We start from the raw sequence: 18,100 nt of genomic DNA, 5'->3' as shown, positions 1-18,100 counted from the left end.
TCAGAACGGTTATCCAGCCGTCCCAAAAGAGACCCCTGCGCACCCACTCCCAGCAGACCTGGGAACCCTTAATAACGACTATCTCAGTACGGTTATCCGGCCGTCCCAAAAGAGACCCCTGCGCACCCACTTCCAGCAGACCTGGGAACCCTTAATAACGACTATCTCAGAACGGTTATCCAGCCGTCCCAAAAGAGACCCCTGCGCACCCACTTCCAGCAGACCTGGGAACCCTTAATAACGACTATCTCAGAACGGTTATCCGGCCGGTTATGCACCCACTTTACAGTAGCCCCTGGCAAAAAAGTTCCCCACCTCTGCCATAAACAAAGACAATGTTGAAACTTTTTTTGTTGAACTTATTTTATTTTGTTTTTTTATTTAGAATGAAGTTTGGTAAACAAACGTGAGAAAGTTCAAGTGCTTAGTCTGTTTAATCATTTTTTGATTAATATTTCCTTTCTTACTGGTTAAACGAAACTGTTCTCCTTAGCTGTGCACTAGCAAAGTGACCCTAACACTAATCCGACCTGATCCTGGGGCAGGCCCTGTAGTCTGGCCCCCATCTGGGTGCAGCAAGGGCTGGTGGCTCCCCCACCCCCAGCTGTGGCACAGGTAGGAGGGGAGGCTGCAGCGATCCTGGCCTAGTCCCATGTCCAGCCACTGCTGCCCAGGTACAGTAGGCCAGTTGTGGCCAGGTAAGGAAATCTGGCCCCAGGCCCCCCCACATACTCTACTTCCCGCCCCCAGCACTGCCCTCTGCACGTCCCACACCCCAGCGCCCTGTCCTGAGCCCCTCAAGCACCCAGCACTGACTCGTGCGCCTCTAGCAGCAGCAGAAGTCCCACTAAATAGTCTGTGAGTCCAGTGTTTCATTGGTGCTATTGTTATCATGTCAGTTATCAGTACGACAAAGATGTCTGTTTTCAGCCATTCTGATACTGACTGTGAGCAGGGAATTAGCACCAGGGCAGGCCTGCTCCGTGGCGAGGGAGCCATGCTGCTCAGGGACAGGCTGTCTGGGCCACAGTGAGCCTGACGGGCAGTGTCTCTCTGGGGCCTGCCAGGTGCTGAGGAGCCACGTGATGGTGCGAGTTGGTGGCGGCTGGGATACCCTGGAGCACTACCTGGACAAGCACGATCCCTGCCGGTGCGCCTCTCTCTGTGAGTGTGGCGAGGGGGGAGGACTCGTCCCTCCACAAGTTCCTGAGGGGCTGGGGCTAGAGAAATGCCATTGCCCCCCATGCCCTGTGCATGTGGCTCGTTCTCACCCCTCTCCAGGGGGACGGTTCTTGGACACTACTGCCCCTCCCCCCGTCCCTTTGGCTCCTTGCTCCTGAGCCATGGAGGCAAGCTGGGCTGGCCCAAGAGGAGAGGCCCTTGCAGCTTTGTGGCTTCTTGAGACCCCCTCTGGTCTCACTCCTCCCCCCTTCCCAAGCCGAGTTCTCTTTCACCTCCCACTATCCTGGGGGACCAGGGCCCATCTCTTGTCCCTTGCCCAGCCCTGCTGCAGGCACAGCAGAGCGGTGGGATCCAGCAGGTGTATTTGCAGCTGTCATGGGGAACGGGGGGCCCATTGATCCTGGCCTGGTCCGTGAGACACTCATGCTGATGTCTCTGTTCCCTCCACAGCGCATCGGCTAACGCAGGCACGTGCCCTGGGCTTCTCCCCACAGAAGGCGGCATCTCCCGGCAGCTTCTCCTCCAGCCCACGAGCTGCTAGCCCCAGCTCCCAGCGCCACTTGGAAATCATGAGCCCCTGCCAGCCAGCAGAGACCCTCCGCACAGGGGACAAGCACCTCGCAGTTGGTGGGGACTTGGGCCAGGCCAAGATGGAGCGGTCCAGCCTTGCGGCCAGGGGGGTGGGAGAGCTGTCTGTCCCATTGGACTCCTCCAGACAGAGCCCCAAAGTGACCTCGCACACCAGACAGGAGAAGCTGGAAGGGCTCCGTCCACAGGCTGGCGCAGGCCCCTCGTCTGCCCAGAGCTCCCCCAGTCCCTTGCGGAGAACCACGGCACAGGCACGCTGCGACGCATCTGAGCCACGACCTGCAGCTGCTCTCAGGTACCATGTGCCGGGGTGCCCAGTGGGAACTGTGCCCCAGAGCACAGGCACGGCTAGGAGACCACAGCTCGCGAGCCAGAGAGCTTCCTCCCCCGCATCCCCGTGCAGTAGGGCCATGGCCCCCTGGGAGGGGGGCCCGGACAGCTCCTGAAGGCCACGGACTGTTGTGCCCGTGCTATGGCAGCCGTCCCCATCTCTGTGCACAGAGAATCTCCTGCACTCCCCCACCTGCTGCTCTGGGGCAACCGGGTCTGCCCTTTCCTAGCCTGGGCTCCTCAAGGGCCTTGCTCCCAAGGCGGGGCTGGGTCCCGCTGGCCAAGGGGCCATGAAACAGCACTCTTCCTGAGGCAGGTTTTGCAGCCACAGGGGTGGGACTCCCCAGCCATGCCTGTAACTTGGGGGGTGGTTAAGGGGCCGGGCTCCAGCGCCACCTTGGTGGGCTGTCACGAGCCTACGTGTCAGAGGAAACCCAGCTCCAGGACGTCCTACCCGCCCCCAGGCAGGGCTTGGCTCAGCCAGCCACTGACTCACTCCCTGGGAATGGCTGCAGGCCACCATGACAACCACTTCCTCAAACAGCAACAAGGTCTCTAGGCCGAGCCGAAGTCTCCCTGTGGCATCGTCCAGCCCCAGATCCCCAGGAAGTATCCCGGAGCCAGGTGCAGCCCTCCCCCAGCGCGGCGCGCCCAGGCATTGTAGCTCTATTCTTAGCTTACTTATCGGCTTTGCTGGGGATCAGCCTTGCTCTCATGCTAGTGAGCCAGGCCGCACAGCTGTGCACGCCTGTACAGGGAGCTAAGGCAGCCACCCGCAGCCTGGGGGAGGGGTGTCACCCTTCGCTACAGCCAGAGGGGGCCCTTCTGGAAATGTTTTGCATTTTACTGTTGCTAGTAACTGTCTCCACCTCCGAATCCCTCCTGGGCTGAATGTATTTTCCAGCTCAAAGGGGAAGGTTTCTGGCAGGCCTGAGCAGGGCTATTTCTGATGGGGGGATAAAAATACTTCCCGCGCCTTTCGGAATGTTACACGCTGTGGCTCGAGCATAGCTGGAGTGAATGACTCAGGCTGGCTTGTGCGGTAACCTCCCTCGGGCTACAAAGCAAGGCCTAGGCGCCAACTCCACGGATGCTCTGGGCCTCAGGCACCCTTAGAAAACACCAGTGGGTGCTCGGTCCCCGGAGCCAGAGCTGGAGTGTGGAATGGGTGTGCCGTGGGGCCAGGCGTTCGGGGGGGGGGGTTAAGAGAACAGAAGGCTTGCTGCACTAAGGATGGGGAGATGATCCAGAAAGCTGCCCTGCATTCCTGTAAAGGTAGGAAGAAATGGGAGAGAAGTTAATAGCAGTGTCCCCAGCGGCTTGGGCTGGGCCAAGTGCTGCTCAACATATTCCTAAATGGTCTGCACAGAGGGAGGTAGCAAGGTTTATGTCGCTCTGTGGTCTGTGTTGGGATCTCACAAACTGGGCAACACAATGGCAGATGAGACTGAGTGAAATGCAAAGTAGTGCATGTGGCAAACCGACTGCAATGGTCTCCCCGTCAGACCTCTGCGGGGAGAGATCGTGTCTTAAAGCGGGACGATAGTGAAGACAGCTTGTAGGGGATGGCAACGTTTTTAATGCACTGATTCATTCCGTAGTTCGTTATTAAAACAGCGACATACCGAAGGCGGCTGCCATTGGTAACTAGGGTATGAAAGATGTACATAACGGTGGTAAAAATAGCCTCCCCTAAGCTGGCAGAGAGCCCCACAACACCCCCTCTTCAAAAGCACCACTAGCAAATCAAGTGTCTGCGCCTGTGGATTCAGTGGCTAGTGCATGGGCAGCATGGGGCACGGGTCACTTGCAGGCTTCTGCTGCGGCAGTGGTGACTCTGCAACCTGAAGTCTTTCTCTCAAGCTTTGAGGACATCCCTGCCTCAGCCAGACACAGGAGCCTGTTCCAGGAGTATGCGGAGGGGGGGAGGTTCCTGTGGCTGGCCTTAGTGTTTGTCTGTCTGGGCAGCAGTGGGGTGCCATGAATAGCAGGCTGGCTGGGCCTGGGTTCTATTCCTGGCTCTCCAGCTGACCTGTGGAATGACCTTGGCCAAATCACAGTGCCGCTCTGTGCCTCAGTTTCCCTTTGTGCAGTTGTCTGTTCGAGGGTAAGCTCTTTGGGACAGGGCCTCCCTCATGTCTGTACAGCACCTAGCACAGCGACCCAGCTCTCGGTTGTCAGTGACAAAAGCCCTGAGCTGCCCAGGCCAGCGGGTGCTGGGGCCCCTGCAGTTTGCTAGTTGAACCAGGAGGGGCAGGGGGCAGTGTGAAGCCGGAGGACTTGCACATCAGGAAAGCTCAGCAGTGGAGGCTTGGCCCCAGGAAGTGGAGCTGTTATGCTGAATGATCTGTGTAGCTACATGTGCCCCATTTCCCCCCCGTCTGGGCAGTGGAAGGCTTGGGTGCAGCAGGCTGCATTCTGGATTCACAGCAGGGTCTGGCTGCCCCGCGCGCTGTACGCCCAGGCCCCTCGCTCCGGAGAACAGAGTGCTGCGCAGAGGCAGGGGCCAGCTGGAGAGGGACCAGAGCTGTGACAGGGCAGCAGAGGGGAAAGGCTCTGGCAGACATTCACGGTGGCAGAGCGGGCTGCCCTCCAGTGGGCTTCTCAGGGAAAACGGTCTGGCTGCGAGCGCCGGGCCACGAGCCTCCTGTTCGGCCCCTGGGCTGTGAGCTCCAGGGCATGACACATCAGCAGCCTCCAAGCCGGCTGTGCAGCCAGGTGGGATTCTGGGCTTGCTGCAGGGCCTCCGGCGAGTGCGAGCTGGGCCTGGCTTTGTGTGAGGGATCCCAGTGCCCCAGCTATGGGGAGGGGACTTTGGATCCCAGCTGGGGCTGTGCCGCCTGCCAGCAGCTAGTATTGACTGGCTGCCCCGGCCCTGGCCGAGGCTTCTGCCGGGCAGTGAAATGTGCTGTCTCCAGCAGTGCCTCTCTCTCCCCCGCCCAGCCGCAGATGGCGCTGACGCCCTTTCCTCCTTGTGCTCCCCTCTGTTCCAGGCTTCGGGACCAGCTGCCCCCCAGGGCCAGACGCCTCTCTGGAGACAGCGACTCCTCCACGTCATCCGCCCAGAGCGGCCCTCTGGGCAGGAGGCATGGCGAGGACGGTGCCTTCCAAAGGGTGCCCAGGAAGGCGGGGGGGAGGCGCGCGTCCGAGGGGACCCCCACAAAGCAGCCTTCTAGCCGGAGCCAGTCTCAGGAGCGCGGGGCCCTCCGGGGGCAGAGGAGGACAGCCCCTGAGGAGCGGGGCCGGCCTCGCCTGGCCAAAGGGCCTGGCAAGCCCAGCCCCCGAGCGCAGAGCCAGGAGCCAGTGCTGCTCATCAGCCGAGGGAAGGACGGGCAGCACTCCTGGGCCAGGACCGCCGGGCTGAAGGAGAGCAGCCGAGCCAGCCCCAGGAACAAAAGCCCGACACGGGGCGGCTCCAGCAGCCCAGCACCTGCCGCTCGCCGAGCCCTTCCGAGCAGCAGTGTGGCCGAGCCCTCGGGCCGGGTGCCGCAGCAGCCCCTGGGGCCTGAGAGACAGTGGCAGGCGGGTGAGTCTGAGTCCGGGGTCCCTGCGAGGGGGCGGCTCCTTGGGCAGAGCCCCCAGGCCCAGGAGCTGGAGGGGCTGGCGAAGAGCTTCCGGACCCCCCTGCGCCTGGACCCTAGCCAGGAGCAGCAGCTGTACCGGCACCTGGAGGAGGAGTTCCTGGCCAACTCCCAGCTGTTGGCGCTGGCCGGGGATGAGGGGGAGCCCCTAGGCTGCACCCAGCAGACCACGCCAGACGCAGGGGCTGTTGACTCTGCCTACTGTTCCTCCAGCTCCTCCTCCTCTTCCCTGAACTTCTTCACTAAGCACGGCCTCCAGGCCGACTTTGAGCCCAAGAGGAACCTGGCGCCCCAGCGCCCATGGGCCCCCACTGAGCTCCCGAACGGCTCTGTCTGGGACTCCGTGGCCCCGGAACTGGCCTCGCGCCGGAGGAAGCCAGCTCTCTCGAGTTCCTCAGATGAAAGTAACTCCCCGGCGGTGGGCTCCGGGCCTTGGACCAGCGTGGAGCTGGCGGGCTCAGACACAGAGGAGCTGACTGAGGCCCAGGAGGGTTCTGTGGCGGGGAGGTGGGGCAAGACGCCGCAGGGACTCCAGCCACAGGAGGCCCCGAAGAAACCGGAGCAAGAGCTTTCCAGCTACAAGCTGAGGCCACGTGTGGATGTGCAGCTGGACAAGAAACCCTCCAAGATCCCCACGCCGCGCAGCTACCAGATGTCAGGCACCTTGTCCACGCGCCCGGCGGAGCACAGGCGCCTGCGGACCTTCTCCTCTGCAGAGCCCCCGTGGGGCCAGACGGAGCCGGGAGGGCCAGAGGAAGGTGCCTGGGCCTAATGGCTGGCGCCCGAGCCTGTAGCATTCCCCGCTGCTGCTTCAAAATCCACTGCCTTGCTGTGCTGCTACGGGAGGGGGACGAGTGGCCAGAGTCCCGGCCTCTTGATTTGTGCCTCTGCAGGGAGCGTCCGTTTGCAGGCCGGAGCAGGGGCGGCTCTCCTACGCTCTGAGCCTGGCTTTCAGGGCCACGGGCTCAGGCTGGAATAGCTGTGCTCTGGGCCACTCCCTCCCTCTGCCCTGAAAGCCACGGGGCTCTGCTCACGGTAGCAGAGGAGGGGGCTGCCCACCAGTCTCCAGGCGAAGGCAGTGGCCTTGGATGTGTGGGGGGTTTTATTGACTGACTGTGGCTTGGGGTGGAGGGAGGGTGAGCAAACCGTGCTGCATGTTCTTGGAGGCGCTGCTGGCCCCGAGCCGGGGCTCCCAGCACTGAGCCTGCGCCGTGCTGTACCGTGTGCTGCACTCAGAGATAATATATTGACCACGTCGCTGCTCGCATAGCTGGCGTTAGCCCTAGGACTGCAGCACTGGGACTTACCCAGGACAGTAAAAGCTAATGAACCCACCCTGTGCTGTCTGGCCCGATTTGTCTCGAGCTGGGGCCGTGGGCTTAGGACCCCCAAAAGCGCAACTGAGGCAGGGTTCACCTGCCCCTCACATTGCCCAGCAATGTTCCCGCTACTCGTCTCCAGCCATGCCAACATGCACCACTGGGAGAAACACAAGCCCAGCTGCGGGCGCGTCTGAACCTCTGCTGAGCAGCTGCACAAGTGCCCAGCTCACAGGGACGCTGTTGGAGGGGCAGAGGAAGTGAAGGCAGCGCTACTTCCCCCCTTGGAGACACTGTGATTGGGGGGGAGTGCCAGCTGGGTTAAATGGCCTGGCCTGACTCGGGGGGATGGGCAGTGGCCCAAGAGCAGCACTTCAAATTCCAGCTGCCCCAGCCCTGTGCGTGTGTGCAAGGGGAAGCTATAGCCTGAGCCACAGCAGATGAGATGGGGCCTCTGCCTAGTAGGCTCAGCACAGTCCTGACCTAAGCATCCAGGGTGCTCCATGCCCCCCCCTTGACACCTGTGGGGTCCTTGCAGGCTCCAAGCAGCTGCAGCGTTCTTGTGCGAGGCCCTGCTGCCCATGTGCTGCGCTAAGCTGCTGTTTGTGCCACCGGTGCACCAAGCAGAGCTTCCCCGCCCTGCCCGTGTATTCTGAGAGGGGACTGCTTAGCCCCAGGGTGGGACTTGGGACCCTCCCACGTTGGCGGGGGGAGGTGCCCTTTCGCTTTACACATGCTGCCCACAGCAGTGGGAGAGCAGGAGAGACGGGGCAGAGCTGTGGGGGAACCAGCCTTCTCCCATCATCCCCAACCCAATACGCTGCAGCACCTGGTACCCAAAAGGCTTTTCCTCCCCTGGCAGTGCAGTAGCGGCCAGGAAGGGGATTCCCTCCACCCCGCTTGAGGGAGAACAGACAGGTTCCCCCCATGGTCAGCGGGGCATGGCCCGGCTCCTGCCCTCGTCAAAGAGGGGGCGTCAGGTGCTGCTCCACGGCAGGCCAGGGAAGCAATGGGCGCAGGCACGCACAGCTGCAGAGCCAAGAGGGGCCTGAGTTTCAGCTTGGCCGCTGCCGAGAAAGTGGTCTGGAGCCCGGCGCCCATCTGAGCCATGGCCAGTACGGTGTAATGTGCGCAGCTCCTCTTCAGTCAGCGCACATCCAGGACAGCCCGGGGCACTCTGCTCTGCTCCGCTCCCAGCTCATAGCCCCTGCAGGCCATGGGCCAGAGAGCCCTGGGTGGGCCCTGCTCTGAGTGCCCCACAGCCAGAAGCCAGGGCAAAGGGCTGAGCCGAGGCTAGGCCTGGGAGAAGGGGGCCGAGTCCCAAGCCAAGCAGCTGCACGATCAGAGGCTGTTTGCCTGGCCCCCGGCGCTGCAGGGCTGGAACAGGGCACCGCTAGGCACTGGTACTTTCCCACACACAAGTACACATACCAGCTCTACTAAATATATTTAGTGGCAGGTGCTGCAGCCTCACCCCGCTCAGGGGGCGAAGCGCTGTGCTGGGATTTCTGGAGGGCGAAGAACATCGGCACTGGTTTCCGGGCCCACAGCCCCTTCCCCGACAGCAGCCACCACCAGGACAAGCCACCATGCTGAGCGGAAGGGCAGCGCTTGCTGCTGCGGTAAAGGAGGCAGGGAGCAGCAAGAGGCGGTGCCTGAGGACACACTCTCCTGGGAAGCGGCCCCCGGGCAGGGAGGGTTACGCAACCTTAGCACAGGGTTCGGCTCCAGCGCCCTCTCCCAGGGCATCAGAGCCCTGCCTGGCAGCAGCCCTCAGCTCCGCTATGGTGCAGGGGCGCCGCTGCCACCAGCCCGAGAGGAAACGCTGACAGGGCTGCTGCAGCCGAGGATGGGGCGTTTTGACGGGCTGGCAGGCGCTCCAGCCCGCTGCTCTGAGGGGACCGGGGAGCTACCCCGTCGGGCGCTGCTGCAGCCGAGGATGGGGCGTTTTGACGGGCTGGCAGGCGCTTCAGCCCGCTGCTCTGAGGGGACCGGGGAGCTACCCCGTCGGGCGCTGCTGCAGCCGAGGATGGGGCGTTTTGCCGGGCTAGCAGGCGCTCCAGCCCTCTGCTCTGAGGGGACCGGGGAGCTACCCCGTCGGGCGCTGCTGCAGCCGAGGATGGGGCGTTTTGACGGGCTAGCAGGCGCTCCAGCCCGCTGCTCTGAGGGGACCGGGGAGCTACCCCATCGGGCGCTGCTGCAGCCGAGGATGCGGCGTTTTGACGGGCTAGCAGGCGCTTCAGCCCGCTGCTCTGAGGGGACCGGGGAGCTACCCCGTCGGGCGCTGCTGCAGCCGAGGATGGGGCGTTTTGACGGGCTAGCAGGCGCTCCAGCCCGCTGCTCTGAGGGGACCGGGGAGCTACCCCGTCGGGCGCTGCTGCAGCCGAGGATGGGGCGTTTTGACGGGCTGGCAGGCGCTTCAGCCCGCTGCTCTGAGGGGACCGGGGAGCTACCCCGTCGGGCGCTGCTGCAGCCGAGGATGGGGCGTTTTGACGGGCTAGCAGGCACTCCAGCCCGCTGCTCTGAGGGGACCGGGGAGCTACCCCGTCGGGCGCTGCTGCAGCCGAGGATGGGGCGTTTTGACGGGCTAGCAGGCGCTCCAGCCCGCTGCTCTGAGGGGACCGGGGAGCTACCCCATCGGGCGCTGCTGCAGCCGAGGATGCGGCGTTTTGACGGGCTAGCAGGCACTCCAGCCCGCTGCTCTGAGGGGACCGGGGAGCTACCCCGTCGGGCGCTGCACTCTGCCTTGTGGGCCACGCGCTTGGGGAGGGCAGGGAATGCAGAACACGGGCCTTTCACATGTTTAAGAGGAAGGGCAGCTCTCCCTGGAGACCTCCCAGCACGAAGCAAAGATCCAAGGCCGCCATTCAGCCTGCAGGGCTGGCCAGGCAGCAGCCAAAGCGCTTTCAGCAATTACCCTACAGCAGCCAAGAGCCCGAAATCATTTTAACTCCTGCTTCATCCCCCGGGCTGAGACTTGGGCCAAGCTTCCGCAGGAATCCCTAGTCGCCAGCCACTCCGCCCAGGAAGGGTGGCTCAGAGCAGCCCCACGGGGGCGCCTGGCTGTCCCAAGCCGACGGGAGACAGAGCCCCATGCATAGGGTGCTCCAGCAGGGCTAGCCCGTCGGCAGAGGGGTTACTAGCGAGGACTTCTGCACCAGCCAGCACATGCGTTCAAGGCAAGGGACGCCAGGCAGCACAAGCCCACCTAAGCACTGGGGCACGTCACTGACTTTGCACGGAGGGGCTGCAGGGAGTGACGAGACAGTGGGCACTGAGCTCTGAAAGGACAGCGGCAGCCAAGAGGACACTGCATGACTTTACAGGACAAAATTCTACACAGAGGCACTGACTCACAGCTCGACCTCCCCCTCCTCCCCCCACCCGGCACAGGATGGCCATTCACGTCACGCACAGCAGCAGGGAGCCAGTGGTCTCCAGGGGTCTTGAGCTTGCAAACGGAGCCGTTCCCTCAGCGGGGCACAGGAGAGGGGAGCAGCTGTGGGCCTCAGTTCTTCACAATGGTCTCGTAGGCTTGGTACACGTATGGGGAGACCTCGGGCGCACGGCACTTCACAGAGAGCTGCAGGAGAGAGGGAGAGAATCCAGCGGACCTCAGGGAGCGCCATCCGAGAGGCACCCGCCGGATGCGCCAGGGCACAGCCTCTAGCAAAAGGCTGTGGATAGGCAGAGACACAGGCTAAAGGCCGGGGTTCAGGGTGGGGCAGACTGGCCTGATGGCCACCGGGGAAGGGGGGTCAGAAAGGCTGTGCCTCCCCTAACAGCCAGGCATGGCCCAGCCCTCCAGCCAGCCTGCCCCACATCCTGGGACACCCCTGGCCATGCCCCTGGAGACACTGGGGAGCCGAGGCTGTGAGGGCAGGGGCCCCGCTAAACACTGCGCTCGTGCACCAGCACAGAAGCCAGGGCCAGGGGGCCCGAGCGCGGTTAGCCCCCTGCTAACCAGGAAGTGCCAATGCTCCATCACCATTACGCAGCGCACCCAGCGTTCCCAGAGAGCCCGGGACAGCCCCAGCTGTTCTCACACTGAGCCCTGGAGCCGGCGGCCTGGGCCAATGCCGGAAGTTTGCCCCAATTGGGATTCCCAAGCCGAGGAGCCCAGGGACTGCTGGCAGCCCAAGGCACCCAGGGATGCCCCGTGGGCCAACAGGCTGGAGAGCTGCAGAAGGCCTCAGGCGAGAACCCTGGCCGACGGGGACGAGCACCACGTGAATCGGCGCCAACACGGGGCTGGGAGGCCAAGAGAACACGGAGCTCAGCGCTGGCGACCCTGGCACTAGCCTCTGGGAGGAGCTGTCTTACCATTAAGCCGGGGCTGCCGGGCTGGATTCGCAGCTCCGCCAGGACCCAGATCCCATTGGTCAGCTTGAGAGACTGGTACAGCATGTCTTGGCCCTCCACGTTGCGCTTGGCTACCGTGAAGATGTTGCTGCCTTGAAGCTTGCTGCTAACAGCATCTGTGCGGACAGACAGAGGCAGCTGAGTCGGGAGTGCTGCAGACACGGCTGGGCGGCTGTCACTGTGCAGTGAGCCCCCCTTGCTTAAAGGGGCTTTGAGACCCCAGAGCAGGACGTGGCGGGCAGTTTGTGTCTCTCCCAGACCCACATTTAGGGGGCTGCTGCCCTGAGCACATGGGACTGAGCTGCCAAACAGGCTGCTCTGCTCCTTCTGTTTGTAAGCAGCCTGCCCCGCAGCGACTCGTCGGCAAGTACCCGGTCCCAGCCAGCCCCAGCGTGATGACATACACAGGCGATTCTCTGGCAGTCCTGCACTCCCCAGCACTTCCTGAGCAGACTCCTGCGAACGAGGTGGCTGCTCTGATGTGCCATGCGCAGAATAAAATTCATTCCCTCTTACTCTGTAGGTGCTTGCGCGGGACACACCTCTCCACCACGGTGCGGAGCCGCCCTCAGAGACCAAGGGACCTGTCCGCATTGGATTTTCACCCTCTGACTCTGCTGGGTTGTGTGGGAAACGGACACTGACCCAAGCCGGGAATCCCAGCCCAGCCCGGTAGCGGCATGGGGCAAGGAACGGGGACTGCACAGCTGGAGTCTCTGACTCAGACCCTACGGAACATGCGATGGGCACTGGGGTGCTGACCGAGAACCATACCAGGCAGGAGGGAGGGACTTATGGCCAGGAACCGCTCGGCATGCGACAGAGCCTGGGTGCGTCACAAAGCAGCCGCTTCCTCCCGACTTCAACCCAGCGCAGCCCCCTCTGCTCACAGGGACGGAGAGGGGGCTGGGCTGCCTTTGCCAGCTCGGGCCCGGTTCCCAAAGCGCTCACCTGCACTGAGAGGACACTCTTTGATCTGGAACTGGGCTTCGTTCTCATTCGGAATGTCCTTCCAGGTGGCCAGGAACATCTGCCGCTCTGGAGACAGAAGCAAGTCTGGGCCATGAAACCCGCGGGATTGGCTACCTCCCCTGCAGACACACATCTGCCCACTGCCCTCAAAGAAGGGCCCCTGCTTCCCACAACCTGGAGAAATGGGTCCCTGCGGGCTTGTCCACGGCAGTGCTAGGAAAATTAATCTGGATTAACTGCAGGTGGGAACTGAAAGGGCATCAGCTAAGCTGTTAAGCCCCGGGCGGGTGCTCATTCAGCACCAAGTGGCCTTCATGAGCTGCCAGAGTTTAGGCCAGCCCTGCTGGAAGCATTTTTTTAGAAGACATGTACAATCAAGGCTCGATTAGCAGAACTGCACTGGATTCTGGCTGAATTTATACGAGGCTGCTCCAATCTTGCCGTATTCGTCAGCATGGTTGTAGTGCCTCGTGCAGACAGGCGTGTGCACGTGTGGAGGCTCTACACACATGCCTGGCAAAAGGTGCACTGTAGCCGACTCCTAGGAGGGACTCACAGGGAAGCGGGTTACCGTCCTCAGTCCTTCCCCAGCCCTGCTGCGGAAAGCAGCAAGGACAAGCGGCTTGGCAAGAGGGCACGGCAGCCCCTGCTCTAGGCTGACTGTCGGGACATCCCAATTCTCTTCCCCCAAGGCCAAGAGTCGGGAGCGACAGGGCTGGAAACGGCGATGTGGATGGTTAATGCTGCCCAGCTCCAGAGCGGCCCCTGAATCGGTCCAGTGATAGCCCCTCGCCGCAAGGATTCCCTCTGGACAGCAAGCAGCATGGGGGGCCAGTGGAGGGACTGCACTTCAGCTGCCTGCGCAGGAGTTCTCCCCCGCTCCTCCCGCCCAGCACTGCAGCAGCCTGGTTCCGCCTTCCCCACGTGCGAGGCAAAGCCCCCTGCTCACCCATCTTCCCGTCTTCCACGAAGAGGATGTGCAGCGGGTACAAGGTGCTGAAGTAGAACACGTCGATGTTGTTCTTCACGGCGACCTGGTGCCAAGGGGCAGTGGGCGTTAGCTTTCCCTCAGGTGCCCCCACCCACGCACGGCTGGCTTGGAGGCGAGGCAAGGGTCCAGGGCAGCCAGCATGGAGCCAGGCCCCAGGAGCGCTCGAGCTCTAATCGGAGCCGTTCGGCTCCTGGGCACAGATCAGCTGAGGGTGGCCGAGCCTGGCCAGTGTTATTACCCGAAGAGCAGGGCCCCTGCCAAACCCACACTCCTACAGGCCCCTTCCCACGCAGGTGCAGCGCCTCCTCCCGAAGTGCTGGCACTCTGCGAAGCTGGGGGCACGGGATCAGTTGCATCTGGCCGGGCCATGTGCAGAGAAGGCTCCCGGAAGCAGAGAGACCGGCTGCAGCCGAGTTCCACACGCAGGAAATACCAACTCTCCCCACGTCCCGGCATCCGCTCCCCCAACGCAGCCTCTTCTGGATGAGGGGAGTCCCTCAAGCCGCTGCCACATTTGGCATCCCTCCCCTCCCATCCCCACGGTGCTACTCAGGCTGGGCCACGTGAGCGCAAAGGCCACGGGCGCCTCACCTGCAGGTTGTTGAGAGGCTCCATCTTCATGACTGAGCCAACCGTGTTGAGAGGCAGGGAGATCTCCACGGTCTGGTTGGGCGCGAGAGGGGCATGGATCTGGAGAGGAGCTGCTGGTGCCAGGCCAAAGCTGTGGGTACACCCCAGAGAGCTGGTGGGTGAGTGGGGAGAGGCAGGCGACTGCTAGAATTCCTGTGGCTCGCGAGTGCCCTGCCAGGCAGGGAGAGGATGCTAGTGGCAGCTCGTGCCAGCGGCCTTCCCTGGGCAGCACATGCACCAGCCTGCTGACCGGGCCGCGTGGCAGGCCGGCCACGCCATTGCTCAGGCCACGGAACCCCCCCTCCTTCTCTGCCTGCTGACCGGGCCGTGTGGCAGGCCGGCCGCCATTGCTCAGGCCACGGAACCCCCCCTCCTTCTCTGCCTGCTGACCGGGCCATGTGGCAGGCCGGCCGCCATTGCTCAGGCCACGGAACCCCCCTTCCTTCTCCGCCTGCTGACCGGGCCACGTGGCAGGCCGGCCACGCCATTGCTCAGGCCACGGAACCCCCCCTCCTTCTCTGCCTGCTGACTGGGCCGCGTGGCAGGCCGGCCGCCATTGCTCAGGCCACGGAACCCCCCTTCCTTCTCTGCCTGCTGACTGGGCCGTGTGGCAGGCCGGCCGCCATTGCTCAGGCCACAGAACCCCCCTTCCTTCTCCGCCTGCTGACAGGGCCGCGTGGCAGGCTGGCCGCCATTGCTCAGGCCACAGAACCCCCCTTCCTTCTCCGCCTGCTGACAGGGCCGCGTGGCAGGCTGGCCACGCCATTGCTCAGGCCACGGAACCCCCCCCCCCTTCTCTGCCTGCTGACCGGGCCGCGTGGCAGGCTGTCCGCGCCATTGCTCAGGCCACGGAACCCCCCTTCCTTCTCCGCCTGCTGACAGGGCCGCGTGGCAGGCTGGCCGCGCCATTGCTCAGGCCACGGAACCCCCCTTCCTTCTCCGCCTGCTGACAGGGCCGCGTGGCAGGCTGGCCGCGCCATTGCTCAGGCCACGGAACCCCCCTTCCTTCTCCGCCTGCTGACAGGGCCGCGTGGCAGGCTGGCCGCGCCATTGCTCAGGCCACGGAACCCCCCTTCCTTCTCCGCCTGCTGACAGGGCCGCGTGGTAGGCTGGCCACGCCATTGCTCAGGCCACGGAACCCCCCTTCCTTCTCCGCCTGCTGACAGGGCCGCGTGGCAGGCTGGCCATGCCATTGCTCAGGCCACGGAACCCCCCTTCCTTCTCCGCCTGCTGACCGGGCCGCGTGGCAGGCTGGCCATGCCATTGCTCAGGCCACGGAACCCCCCCCCCCTTCTCTGCCTGCCTGTGCTGGTACCCACGGGGCAGCACGGTCTCCAGAGCAGCACACGCGTGACCAGCACAGGCTGCGGAGCCAGGCCCATTACACATCTCAGCCATGGTGGGTCCTGGGGCGCGGCAGGCAGCCAGGTCCCGAGAGCCTTCGTTCTAGGCTGCCTCCGAGCATTACGCCTCGGGTCTGTCCCGGCATCGAACGAGCGCTCCAGCGCCCTCTGCAGCCCTGCACCCGTCCCTCCCGCAATCTCTGCTCTGAGCTGAGCGCCAGCCTCCTCAGTCAACTTCTTAGAGGCTCAGGTTACTCATCACCATGGGCACTCAGAGAGAAGGATCATCACGCGAGGCTGCCCAGCCTGGCCCCACGGCCACAGCCCCAGTCAGGCTCCGCCGAGTGCCCAGCGGGCTGGGGCGGTTACCCGCCCTAGCTGGCAGCAGTGCCCCAGAGCGACTCCAGGGAACACGCAGGCTGCCGGGTACATGGGGACGGCGTCTCCAAGGCCTGTCTGGAGGACACTGCAACCAGCTGCAGCCTCGTTCTCCTCCCCACAAGCCTGCTGCAGTTCCCTTTATGCGCCGCCCCGCGTTGCAAGGGGAGCGCTTGTAGTGCATGGCCGCAGGCTAGCCCCTGCCGCTTGCTGGCCCAGGCCCCGCACAGACCCACCGCTGCCCCCTATCCGAGGAGCCTCCCAGCGGCTGGCCAGCCCTTCTCTTGCCAGAGCTGTTCCCGTCCCCAGGTGCTTTTGGAGCCTGGAGCAGACAGCTGGGCCTGCAACACTGCTCGGCAAGGGCGAGCCATGTGCAGCTGGCCCGCTGGCCGGGGGCAAGTCGATTGCACCTGGCTAGTCCTGGCAAACGCCAGCCTCCCCGCGCTGAGCCGGCTGCAGCCCTTTCACCTGTTCCGGTTGAACTGGATGGCGAAGTCGGACATCACCTGCAAGGCCTTGTTCGTCAGCAAGAGGTCCATGGAGATGGTGCCCACCTGACGGCTGAATGTGCCAGAGATCTCCAGCCCCTTGGCCTTCATGGCTGGGAGCCAGACCTGAGGACAGGAAGAAGTCGCTGACCGGTGGCACACGAGGAGAACTGGCAGGTGGCCTCCCTCGATGGGCCCCAGGCCCTTTCCCACAGCCCTGCTGGGCGTCACTAGCGCGGGACGTGCGGGACTCTGCTCAGATGGTCGCAGCTTTCTGGGGAAGATTCCCCTGGGGCCAGCCCTTGCTCTTTCCTAAGAGGTGCCCTGTTCCGGCACCGAGGGGCTCCAGGCCATGTCAGCCTGCAGGCCACGCCCGACTCCCTCGGCACCAAAGGATCCTCCACGTTCCCCTCCGCCTGAGCAGCTTCCCCACCCCAGGTTAATCTTCGGTAGCGCAGCCCCCGCGGCCTGGGAACGCTGGAGCCCGCTAGCCAGGCCACTCACCGTTCGGGGCGCCACGTAGGAGCCTGACAGCGTGCCCACTCCACCGGCCAGATCAAATAGGTCTCCCAAGCCACCACTGAGGGGGGGCCCGAGGCTCGGGGGCACGGCTGCGCTGGTGCCACCCATCTGCATGAAAGAAGGAGGCCCGTTACTCTGAGCCAGGCAAGGGAGGGGGGGGGGAGAGCAGACGGGACAGACAGTAACACGGAAGGTGCACACTCACGGCAGGGCTGCCTCCCACATCGCTTCTCAGCTGCAGAGACAAGAAACAGGAAGGTCAGAGGGCAGCGGCGAGTGAGTACAGGACAGGCCCGCTGGGGAGCTCCGCACTGTCAGAGCCCTGGCTGAGAGCGGGGGCAGGCACCGGGCCCGGGCTGCAAGGTGAGCGCCACCGGGACGCTGCTCTAACAAGCTACGCAGGGCGGAGACAGCCGGAAAGGCCGCCCGGTGCTCGGGGGCACTGCCTGTACTGCGGCATTCCTCTCCTCCAGGGCCGGGAGCAGGGGTACTGGGCGCTGCAGGAGGGTCCCCGTGGGAGCCCCAAAGGGTTACAAGTGGAGTGGGACCGCATCACGTGAAGCCCTGAACTAAGCTAAGCTCCCGGCTTTCCTCCTTGCCCCCTCCAGGCACGCGAGCAGTCACTAATCCCCCCTCCGTCTGTGCTGCATGCCAGGGAGCAGGTGGGCGAGGGGACCCCGTGGGGATGGCCCAGAGCGCTAGTGAAAAGGGCTGATCCATACCCCTTCGGACTCGTCCCCCATCTCCAAGCAGAAAGAGACACAGTGAAGAGAGGAGCCAGCCACATGCAGAGACGCACAAGCCAGGAGACAAGAGAAGGGGAGGGACAGGAGTTAGTCCAGCCCATACATCAGACTGTCCGTGTGTGCAGGGGCCGTACCCCAGGACAGCCAGGGAGATGCCGTGGTGGGGATACCACCGGCTTCAGGAGCTCCCAGCGCCGCCCGCCTCTGGGCTGTCCATGTGGCTATTCTGCCCTGCCAGCCCAACCGCTCCTGACCGAGCTCAGCACCCCCCGTTTCACTGGTCCTGAGCCTTCCCAAGCAGCCTCCCCCCCGCACCAGGGGCTGCGATGGCACGTGCTGGCCTCACGCCAGACCTGCCACAGGCCTGGAGCGCCAAGAGACCTCGCTGGCATCAGCCTGGCTCTCCTGCAGCTCCCAGCGACGCGCAGCCTGCCCAAGGAGCCAAGCCTACGCCACCCACTGAGCTGTGAGCGCCCAGTCCAGAGCCAGGCTCGGGGCGGGGAGAGCCTGGCGAGAGCACACTCCAAGCCAGGCCAGCACCCCCAGGACCTACCAGGCTGTCCAAGCCTTCCCGAGCCCACACCACATGCTGAGCTGTGAGCGCCCAGTCCAGAGCCAGGCTCGGGGCGGGGAGAGCCTGGCGAGAGCACACTCCAAGCCAGGCCTGC

General features: G+C 63.9%; 2 protein-coding genes and 1 non-coding gene across 8 annotated transcripts in view; 1 reads left to right on the top strand and 2 right to left on the bottom strand.

The window, feature by feature from the left end:
* Window positions 1-7,016, top strand: part of GAS2L1 (growth arrest specific 2 like 1) — a 48,629-nt gene extending 41,613 nt beyond the window's left edge. For all 3 annotated transcript variants that reach the window (XM_075897919.1, XM_075897921.1, XM_075897920.1), the window contains 3 exons: window positions 1,068-1,164; window positions 1,633-2,065; window positions 5,094-7,016. In XM_075897919.1, coding sequence (XP_075754034.1) covers window positions 1,068-1,164; window positions 1,633-2,065; window positions 5,094-6,453 — 1,890 coding nt within the window. In that variant the 3' untranslated portion in view covers window positions 6,454-7,016. The remainder of the gene's footprint in view (window positions 1-1,067; window positions 1,165-1,632; window positions 2,066-5,093) is intronic.
* A 3,290-nt stretch (window positions 7,017-10,306) lies between these two features.
* Window positions 10,307-18,100, bottom strand: part of AP1B1 (adaptor related protein complex 1 subunit beta 1) — a 33,782-nt gene continuing 25,988 nt past the window's right edge. For 2 of the 4 annotated variants that reach the window (XM_075897917.1, XM_075897918.1), the window contains exons 15-23: window positions 17,409-17,429; window positions 16,892-16,921; window positions 16,669-16,794; window positions 16,145-16,290; window positions 13,917-14,046; window positions 13,284-13,368; window positions 12,314-12,400; window positions 11,324-11,478; window positions 10,307-10,583 (exon numbers count right to left, since the gene is read on the bottom strand). In XM_075897917.1, the coding sequence (XP_075754032.1) occupies window positions 10,509-10,583; window positions 11,324-11,478; window positions 12,314-12,400; window positions 13,284-13,368; window positions 13,917-14,046; window positions 16,145-16,290; window positions 16,669-16,794; window positions 16,892-16,921; window positions 17,409-17,429 (855 nt within the window). In that variant the 3' untranslated portion in view covers window positions 10,307-10,508. The remainder of the gene's footprint in view (window positions 10,584-11,323; window positions 11,479-12,313; window positions 12,401-13,283; window positions 13,369-13,916; window positions 14,047-16,144; window positions 16,291-16,668; window positions 16,795-16,891; window positions 16,922-17,408; window positions 17,430-18,100) is intronic. The other 2 variants (XM_075897915.1, XM_075897916.1) reach the window with 2 other exon arrangements.
* On the bottom strand, window positions 15,510-15,606 carry LOC112546921 (small nucleolar RNA SNORD125). The gene has a single exon (XR_003090648.1). It is a non-coding gene; the product is annotated as a small nucleolar RNA SNORD125 (small nucleolar RNA).

Source organism: Pelodiscus sinensis, chromosome 15 (assembly GCF_049634645.1).
Source record: "Pelodiscus sinensis isolate JC-2024 chromosome 15, ASM4963464v1, whole genome shotgun sequence".
In the NCBI taxonomy this organism is placed as follows: Eukaryota; Metazoa; Chordata; order Testudines; family Trionychidae; genus Pelodiscus; species Pelodiscus sinensis.
Note: the sequence above shows the minus strand (reverse complement) of the source record. Positions and strands in the feature narration are given on the sequence as shown.